Raw genomic sequence first — 10745 nt, 5'->3', positions numbered from 1 at the left:
AGACAACGGCTTGGCCCATACCAGCTTGAAGCATACCAATAATCCGGAGGGGGTCATGCATTTTCATTAAGCCTCGGTATAGCATTAATCACAAATAAAACGTTATAATACTGTTTTTACTGTTCACTGGTCTCAACAGAGTGACCCAACAGTTGAAAAATAAACTTTCATTGTCGAATTGGATGGCTGGATGAGAAAAATGTGCTAACTGGTCAACGCCTGTAGAGAGCAAACTGCACGGGAAGAACTGTCAATGACACACGGATAGTGTGTAACTGTGTCATATCATCGGGTTACCGGTTTCCGCGCACTTAAGAATCATCCGCGATTTAGTACTCATATCGGCAGAAAATTTTGAAATTACGTGAAGACTGTCATAAACATGTATACAATCTACTAAAGGAAACAAAAAAACAACAACATAAAACTGTATTTAAAAAAAAATCAGAACAAACAATTTCTAATAAATTTCTCCCGTCGGAAGAAGCCGTTATAGGTTTCCGTGTGTCTATTTTGATTTAGTGTTCAAAGAAAGATAACTTGAATACGCACGCTAAAAGAACAAAAAAGCTTCGTTTGGAATAAAAACAAAAAATCTTTGATCGTCAAATTAATTATCAAAACTTTTTTTTTTAAATCTCACATTTTTAATTGATTTTTCAAGATGTCAAATTGAATGAATTCATGTAATTTTATAAATGTATTTATTATATTTATTTAGTTATAATATAGAATCTGTTAATATTTTGTTTTCTGCAGTCTTATATCGGTTTTGGTTGATATCATCATAGTAAGTTATTTCTCATTTTGTTCTGTTTGAAATTGGTGAAAATTGGAAGTTCATTATATTACAAGGTTAACGTTTCATTGAAAACACTGTTTATCGATATAAGAATGTCTTCTTCGGAAGTGGAAAAGAATCGTCGAGGAGATGTGACCTCATTTGCATACGACATTTTCGTACGTTTGTCAGACTACAAAAAAGACTGGTTCATGACCGATTTTTCAGGTATGGGTTCATTTTGAGCAAGAAAAAAGTGCATTAAGCAAAACTGCATATTTATGAGTGTTATTTTAATCGGTGATTAATTCTTATGTTTTCCGGACGAACTTCCGGTAATTTTTGTGTCAGTTTACAGACGATGGCCACATGTCTAAAATATCCTTGTGTTGTGTCCAGAAGGTCACGTTGTTACGAGATATAGCGTGATAAAATGGCTGCGCGGAAATACATAACGCGCGGAAACTGATGTCTAGACGATACTCTGTCATGTGTGTGAAGTTGGTTATACATGTTCTATAACAATTCTCCGCATGCACAGTTTCTTTTTTCCGCTAGTACATCTATGATGTAAAATTCTTAATAAATACGTTTCACATATGAGCATTTTTTCATATTATAAATAAAGTTGATGTGTCCACAAAGATATTCAAAACCACAAGACCGTGGAAACTAAGAATTGGGGTACTCTTTCTCCTTAACACCGGACCCGAGTTAGTCTCGTTCAACCAGACGCTTGATCACTTGTAATTCAAGCGAAGGCAACAAGAGTCTGATTGAACGAGACTAACTTTCGGGTCGAGTTAGCAACTTTCGCGTAGGAATATTTTACGACATTCAATATAAGATAATTTCGTTCTGTATGGAACAGAATAAAAATATGCCAACATGTGAATGCAATTATTCAGGTTTTTGTTACAAAATATTTCATCAATCCGTTTGCTCTTGCCTGTATATATATAGAATACTTTCTTTTTCTAACGCGACAAATAAATGACCAGTTTCTGGCATTTCAAAAAATCTGGAAACACGTGAGACGGGGAGCCCTGTCAGCTGGCTGTCGATGATTTCGATGCATGCATGATGCATTATACTCAGTAGTTTGATTCGGACATGGAAACAGGTGCTGTTCGCCAATCCTTTGGTAGTGCTGATAGATTAGTTTTATATACTACAAGATAATGTTATGATGCAATAAACAATCTGACAGTAATGCTGGTTTCCAAACTTTGAAGGACACGGGGAAAGTTATTCATCGCAAAAGGCATAATAGACGTATTCAGTGAGAAGATGTCATCAGTTTTGAACAAGCTGTTTACCAGGTATCTGTTTGTAACAAACACTCTGGCGACAGGCGGGTTATTGGCTTTAGGGGACTGCATTACACAGACGATGGAGAAGGCCTATGCCAGGCGGGAGAGTGGAGATCTGGATAAAAAGGTGCCCATGACCAACCACAACTGGGGAAGGACGGGTATGATCAGAATAGTTCATATGTGTTCACTCACAATTTTTTATATATCATATCATATATTAAGTACTGTACCCATCTTTAATTCCAAACCAGGTGCCAATTTCGTTTTATTACAGAAACCAAGTTCAAAGAGGCCCTGAACAAAATAAGTAAAAAAAAAAAGTGAAAAAAAGTATTGAAATGAATAAAATCATAGTCCATTAACAAGTTTGCCCTTAAGTAAAATTGCTGGCAAGAGAAAGATTTAGAAGTTAAGATGAAATAACTTTTCAATCTTCTTTTTCAACAGACAGTAATGTACTTGTAATGAATTATATCAATATATATCATAATAGTACAATAATGTTTTTTTTTTTTATTGTTAACTTTAATTGTAACCACATATTAAAAGTTGTTAACCCAGGGTAATACCGTTATGACAGGGAGAATGTTCACCATTGGAGTGATGGTAGGCCCGTTCAACCACCTGTGGTACACTAAGATAATTGACAAGATTGTGAAAACTGGAGGAGTACAGGGAACAGTGAAGCGAATCCTGGCTGATCAGGCTTTCGCTGGACCATTCTTTTGTTTCTCATTCTTCTTTGGTAAGTTTAGAATTCTTCAAGGTATTATGAATACCACACTACCATCTCCTTAAAACAAGCTTTGATGTTGCAATGACCAACACCCTGGTACCCTTGCCTTGATCACAGTGACATAAAATCTATTAATGCCTAAATGGTATGAATACATTTGTAGATGCATGTATACACATGCATGAATGCTAACTGCACAAGACCTTTATATTACACACAGTAAAATTACAGCATGTAGTTCATAGTTAAAACCTTCAGATCAATATAAATTAGTGTACATCATGCTTATATTGTAAAGAATATCAGGGGAAATACTAAATTACTAAGCTAGTTTTTCTGGTAATTTGTTATATATGCTGGGACTCAGTGGTTAATTAAGCTACAGTAAGCATGGTTTGGATGGGTGCCTGCCCACACTTACCTCACTCCTGTATCACATTTCATTACTACATAGCTATAGGTAGATGTAACAAAATATGGATCAATACTCGCAGGGCTTATAAAAAAGGTGAAACACATAATTTGGCTTCATTTCTAGCTCGCCTATTCGGGGAATAGGGGGCTCATGTAATCACCCCAGCGTTTGCGTCCCACTTCACTGATGAGGTTAAAGTTTTCCAGACAGTGTTGGATCATCCCACTCAATACACTGTTGTCTATTATAAGGTTGACATATTTGTATGGAGTGTTAGCAATGTGCTGAACCATATTTTCATACTTAAGGGGCCAAAAACAGCTTAATTGGACTTGAAATATATAAAGGAATTCTTAAGAAAAACATAATTAAGGAACAAAATATGTAAGTGAGGTGGAAAATGAAATGACAGGTATTACATCAAGGTTTTACTGTATATGTGTTTCTATTGATATTTGCTATCTTACAACATATATCACCAATAGGTGAGCTATGTTGTTCTCTAACAGCTCTTGTTATCAAATGGGAAGTCATCCTAATAAGACTTCAAAAATAAGAAAGTGAAGTACCCCAAAAATCAAGGCGCTCCCCATAGAAATGATATATATTATAATAAAAGTTTTTCCTCATGCAGGTATGGGGATGTTGGAGGGCCGTGGTGTTGATGGGGCACTGCAAGAGGTCAAGGACAAGTTCCTTACTGTTTATGTGGTAGGTCAAGGTCATCACAAAAAATTAGGTCACTTGCATGTAAATGAAAACATGTTGCATTAAAATAACTATTCAATTGTTCTGTTCTCTTAATTCTGAAAGTATTGTATTTGCTCGAAGGCAATTGTATTAATTGTACAGCTTGCGTGTAGAAAATAAACTGCACCCCTACATAAATATACATTTTATAGCAATATACAAATGACTGCATTTTGACAGACAACATGTGTAATATGTGTAATAAGCTAGTGGTATTATAAAGAACTAAAAACAGTCTTGTCTGACAGAACACTAACATCTATAAATACAAGATTTTCAAGTGCGCTTTATTTGAAACCTACTTTTGGTCAAACAATCTTCAATAATTGCAGTTACATGCCACATTAAGACTGTCTAGCTCACTTAAGGAAATTTGTCAACTGGACTATGAACTGTCATTGTAGAAATTCATCTGAAACTGCCATTGTAGAACATATTGAATAAATATTGGTAATGAAGAATTCAATGTGTCTACCATTGCGACTCCTGTCATAATATTTTTATCGTCATCATCTTCCATAAAACATTACCAGTATGGTAATAAAATCTCTTTTCCACAAGGCGTACATATATTAGGTTACCTATTCGATTTTATCTCGCTATTCTTTACAGATTGACTGGTTTGTGTGGCCTCCAGCCCAGTTTATCAACTTCTACTACCTCCCCGTAAAGCTTCGAGTGGTGTATGTGTCCTTTCTGACTTTGATCTGGAATACGTTCTTGTCCTGGTACAAACACAGGGTGAGTATTTAAAGCCCTGAGATAAATATCTACAGACCTGTATATAAACAGACAGTAATGCTGTGGCTATAATTGGTTGTGTACTTGTAAATTAATTCATTATACGAGGGACACCTACAGGGCTGGAAATTAATTTTAAATACCACCAGTCTACTGGGGTAGTAGTTTCAGATCTTAACTAGTCCATGTGCAAATACTACTATTAAAACCAATATTATTCAATCAAAGATCAAATTTTGACTAGCCAATCAGGCTAGCGGTTTTTAGAGCCACTAGTCCAGCTGGAGATTTCACTAGTCTCAGACTATTGCGCTTCCCTTATTGTATAGCCCTGCACCTATATTTATTAATTAGGGCCCCGTATCGGAGATACGGGTGCCCTATAGTAATCACTCTGTCTGTCTGTCTGTCTGTCTGTCTGTCCACAAATTCTGTTCCTGGCTGATAACTTTAGTATTTAGTGACCGATGTACATGAAACTAAGTCAAGATGTTCAGTTTACAAATATACACATTGAGGTAAAAAATCAAGGTCAAAGGTCAAGGTCAATTTTACATCTTTTCACTGATGAACATTTTGTTATGACATCATGAAGCAAAGTTGATCAGAATTAAACAAGGAGTCAACTGACCAAAGGTCAAGGTCATCGGGTCAGGGGTCAAGGTCAAATTTCGTAGCTTTTCACTGGTGAATAGTTCGCTATGACATTATGAAGCAAAGTTGTTCATTAACACAGAGTCAACTGACCTTAGGTCCAGGTTACAGGGGTCAAGGTCAAGTGATTTTTTTTTCACTGATGAACATTTTGTTATGATATCAAGAAGCAAAGTTGGTCGGAATTAAAGAATAAGTCAACTGACTAAAGTTCAGGGTCACTAGGTTAATGGTCAAGGTCATTTGGGTCAATGGTCAAGGTCATTTGGGTCCAAAGGTCAAAGACAAAGTGGATCTCTGACTTTGACCTTGGCTCTTGATGTAGGAGGTATATAAGGTGAAATAAAACAAATCAAAGCTAACAAATGAGTATTGCACCGTTATTTACATTTCTGTTAGCCCAGCAAATATGGAGGTGGAAGGAAACAAGACTCACATCATAGTACATGTAAAATGTATATTTTGCTTCCTTGCGATTCTTTTTGAAGTCCAAATGACAAACGTTAAGCTCAGCTATATGGGCAGATTGCTTCTTGATGATTATGGGGGATATATTGCCACAAGACGGGGCCCTTACTGACCTGTCAGTGTTCTAGTTTAATCTTGTGTACTTGTAAATGAATCCATTTTACAAGGGACACATGTAATGTAATGTCTCATAAAATATCAACCTTTTTGTTGTCTTTACAGGAGATATCACATCAGCATGAAGAATGACCCTGGTGACTGGACGAGGGGCTACTACGTGTTGAGCGTCTAGCTTAGCCACTATTGTAAAAGTTCTCTTTTTGAATGCGAGGTCTAGACCAGGTCAGGGTAGTATTGTCTGTGATAGGTCTATCTTTACAGCGAGGTCTAGACTAGGTCAGGGTAGTATTGTCTGTGATAGGTCTATCTTTACAGTGAGGACTAGACCAGGTCAGGGTAGTATTGTCTGTGATAGGTCTATCTTTACAGCGAGACCTTGGCCAGACTGGTATTACGTATATCAGTAGTGTTTTTGTGTGTGACGTTCAAATTTTTAACCCAAATTACTTTTTCGGAAAATATTGTGTGTCAAACTCGATTTTGAAGAAATGATGAAAAAGAAAAGAAAAAGTAGGTATTTATTCAGAAAAGAAAAAGTAGGTATTTATTTACTTACTATGACTATATACATTCTTATGGGTGTGCACTATAATATACACTGTAGTACGTACAGGTCTATGTGGTCACGATACAATGTTGGTAGCGTCTTTATGTAAGTAACTCTTGAGTGTTCCAGTCTAACCAGCTGTATAAATTTGTACCAGCAAACTGGGAAGTTGTTCTGCAGGATACTGGCTTCTTCCAGGAGAGATTTATTCATTCTGTCATTTTCATGTCATTGAGGTTATGACAGATGTTTAAATTTTATAACAGTTGAGATATGGTGCTAGCATCAAAGAGCTGTTCTCAGTGCTTGCTGATAATAGTTGTAAACTATATATGCATTCCCCTTGAGATTTATTTTTATTTGTTATAATTCATTCACAAAATTTAATTTCCTAATGAGTACTACCGGTATATAATCATGGCTCTGGTATCAAATGAATTAAGACTGCATGAAATAGGTTTAAGTGACTGAAAAACCATGAGTTAATTGATTTATATAATGTTATGCAAAAATATATGATGAAACGAATACATGAATTGTGCAAAACTCTCAATAAGGATGGCAAATGTACTGTAAGTAACCTGTAATCTACTATGTGTTTTCTGCATTTCTTAAAAGAATGGACATGCATGATATTAGCTCATGGTTCTCTATCTGCTAACACTGCTTTCTTAGCTATCGTTGTCACGTAAATAAAACAGTGGAAGGGAGGGCTTGGCATTGTAAAGAGTTGGTTTTCATGTATTTAGTACTGCACACATTTATTCATGAGTGAGGACAAGATTGCCTTATGTTTGCCAATTGTCCATATAAGACATTTGGGCCCGTATTCATGAAACCGCTCTCATGCTCAAGCATGGATTTTTGTAACTCGGTTAAATCTTGTCAAACGATCAAAATGTCAAATGTTAACATTGAAAACAGTTTTCGGCTTGAAGTCTCTTCAATGTTTTTCCAAGTCATTGAAAAAATTAGATTTGTTTATGAAGTTATAACTAAAACAAGAAATTTTGCTTGGGCACAAATTCCTTACTTGAGCATGAGAATGATTTCATGAATACGGGCCCCAGTGTCTTAGACAATACTTTTCTCTTACCCTGGACAGGCCAATCAACTCTTATCCTGGTTTGAGATATCCTTGTCTCACCCTCAGGGTTGAGATGGGGGATTTCCCTGTAAAAACAATTTCATGTCGTTGTGTCAATAATACATCGCAATGCATTAACATCACGTCAACATTGCATTATGAACATGACAGGGTCAACAGGGTAAGAGAAAAAAAATCTTTAGCTACCTATGACTCGGCAAGACTCATTTTTGGCAACTCCTATCTCATCTCCGAGGGGGTGAAAGATTCTATTAATCCCAACCTCTCTGAAGATACATATAGGGACAAATACCTCACCAAAAATTGATGCTGATAAATTTCTATATTTGATCTCAAAGAGAGGAGGGAGACCCTTTGGACTGCAGTTGATATATGATGAGGTCTCTGGTCAGGCTAAATACCGTGGGAGGGTTTGACCACTGGGCACTCTTCCATCCATAAGAAAATCAAACAATTCAGTTAAATTGAATTACATTAAAGCACAAGTTTTAAAGTTGTTGATGGTCAAGTTGTTGATGGTCCAAATACTGGTAAGCAGGAATTTTTAAAGTGTAGTTGTTGATAAACGCCAAAGGTACCACCCAATACCTAATTACCTGGCAAATAGTCCCATACCTGGCAAATAGTCCCATACCTGGCTAATATGCTCATTAAACTTTTATTTGATGTCTCTGAAATTTTAACAAGCATTATAAGAATAACTAGATTTATAACGCATATCTGACTATTGGAGAATCTCTTTGTGATTATATTGACTTGTTAATATTTCAATATGTTTATTTTCTATGATTTTATATTTGGTTGTTTACTTCTTTTATTCACATATTTAACCACAAGGACATATATATTTCAAGCAGCTGAATGTACTTTTTGATTATTTAAACTGATCTTGCCATACAAGTCTTACATTACTTTTATCTAAGTAGAGTGCAGACACTTAACTTTGCTACCTAGGATCACCATATATGGTAACGACGCAATGTGATTTTATCTACCATTAGGTACCTATGTCATAAGAAGGAGCAGCGTTTGCCGTATATCTAATTTATTTTAACAACTTCTCCTGAATGGCCTGTTCTCTTTCATTGTATTCAACAAACACGTATCAACAGTGGTATCTTTACAACAAATATCTGAAAAGAATGTGACAAAATCGTCCTTTGCAAAGTTTGTGTTTGTTCTTTGGATCAATTTAAAAATCTTAGACAGTCATAAATACCCTACCAACTGTTGATACTTATTTCATTTAATAAAGTACACAATTTAAATTGCCATACAAGGAAATATCCACACTTTTACCGGTGTGAGATATCCTTGTCTCGCCCTAGGGTTGAGATGGGGGGGATTCCCCTATTCATTACAATGGTATGACGTCACTTCAACAATACAATGACGTGGCGCCAACAATCTATCAACGTCACGTCAACCCTGAATTTAGCCTGTAACGTTAGCATTACATTGTGTATATGATACACATGGGAAAACAGGGTAAGAGAAAAAGAATCATTCACCCCCTTGTGTGTGAAATAGGGGAATCTCAACCCTCGGGGAGGGGGGGATTCTGAAGTTGCCAAAACTCGGCAAAGCTTCATGTTTGGCAACTTAAGAATCTTCCCTCTCAAGTTGAGATTCCCTTATCTTGCCCCCAAGGGGGTGAGAGATTCTATTATTCTCATTAGTTAGAAAATGAATTGGAAGAATTAAAAAATAAAAGACAGGTGCTAATTTGATCCAATGAGATTAGTATGAGTTTATTTTTACTGTCATTTAATATTTTTATTTTGCTCAAGGATAATACTAGTTGATGTATTTTGTATTTTATGTGTTATTTTTTTTTTATTGGAGATGGCATACTGCACCATTTGTTTTGAATTTACTGGTAGTGTTTGTCTACAAGGTCATGTATTTATGATATATTCATATCACTACATTTTGTTACAGTGTTTCTGAGTTCTCTATTTAGGTCATGGTGTACTGTGTAGAATAGAAGATTTTTTCGTCAGATTATCTCCCTTGTTGCTTTTCTGGATTGTGTTACTCATGATAGTTTAACAGAGAAAATACTTGTTAAATATGTTGAATTCAGCACATATATACATTATCTAATGTATAATTAAAATCATTTACTTTGTATGTTAAAGTACAGATTTATTTAAACAAGACTATTTATTTTGAATAAATTGTTTAAATTTTCATGTGTGTTTTTTAAGTTTAGGATACAGGTTTTATTTAAACAAGACTTATTTAAACAAGACTATTTATTTTGAATAAATTGATTAAATTTTCATCTGTTGTTTTTAAGTTATTTCGTAATATTGCCATATTAAGGAACTATCCTGACTTGATAAAGGTTTCATTGAGAAAAATGAAGAAAAATTGTGATAACTTTATCAATTACGATATTAAAATTATTGTCACAAGCTTCGTTATATATGATAACTAAGGAACCAATGGCTCCAAGTCAGCACATCTGAAGAACAACAGAACCTACATCTTGCTTGAAGTCCACTAACAAAACTGTTGTACGAGGAATGTATACCATGTTGACCTCGTTTTTGTATAAAGTGTGTCACAGCAGTTGTTTCACTGTGAACCAAATCCATTTAGGGGAAACTTGCTTTTGGTACACTTTTAGTTTAAACAATATTCTATTTTTTTATGGCTAAATAATTTGAAGGCAGGCAGGAAACGTTTTATGAAAAAGACATCTGCTACAGTTTGATGACATCAGTCAGGTCAGTCCATGAAAGTGATGTATTATGTATATAAGATGTGTACATATTTATGTAGATATACCTGATGCCCAGAGGGTAGGAAATATTTCTATGATTACCACAACGGGTGTACGAGTTGTACTATAAGCAAGTGTTATATACAAAACTCCTATTTCTTGACCAGAAGAAGTTGATCGATATAAAACCTATAGATTTGTAAACATAAATTACAGTTTGACCTGTCTAATATGAACCCTGTACATTTGTATACATAAATTACAGTTTGACCTGTCTAATATGAACCCTGAATATTTGTATACATAAATAAACAGCTTGACCTATCTAATATAACCCTATAGATTTGAATACATGAATAACAGCTTGACCTGTCAAAT

At 35.2% G+C, this 10745-nt stretch overlaps 1 protein-coding gene across 1 annotated transcript; it reads left to right on the top strand.

Annotated features, from left to right (window-relative positions):
- Nucleotides 1-1465: 1465 nt before the first annotated feature.
- Nucleotides 1466-7422, top strand: LOC110442817 (mpv17-like protein 2). The gene is made up of 5 exons (XM_021486626.1): nucleotides 1466-2255; nucleotides 2678-2842; nucleotides 3883-3959; nucleotides 4611-4739; nucleotides 6084-7422. Exons 1-5 carry the CDS (start codon nucleotides 2072-2074, stop codon nucleotides 6108-6110), a joined length of 582 nt encoding a protein of 193 aa, XP_021342301.1. The 5' UTR covers nucleotides 1466-2071; the 3' UTR covers nucleotides 6111-7422.
- Nucleotides 7423-10745: the final 3323 nt, after the last annotated feature.

This window comes from Mizuhopecten yessoensis, unplaced genomic scaffold, assembly GCF_002113885.1.
Source record: "Mizuhopecten yessoensis strain PY_sf001 unplaced genomic scaffold, ASM211388v2 scaffold716301, whole genome shotgun sequence".
Taxonomy (NCBI): Eukaryota; Metazoa; Mollusca; class Bivalvia; order Pectinida; family Pectinidae; genus Mizuhopecten; species Mizuhopecten yessoensis.
Note: the sequence above shows the minus strand (reverse complement) of the source record. Positions and strands in the feature narration are given on the sequence as shown.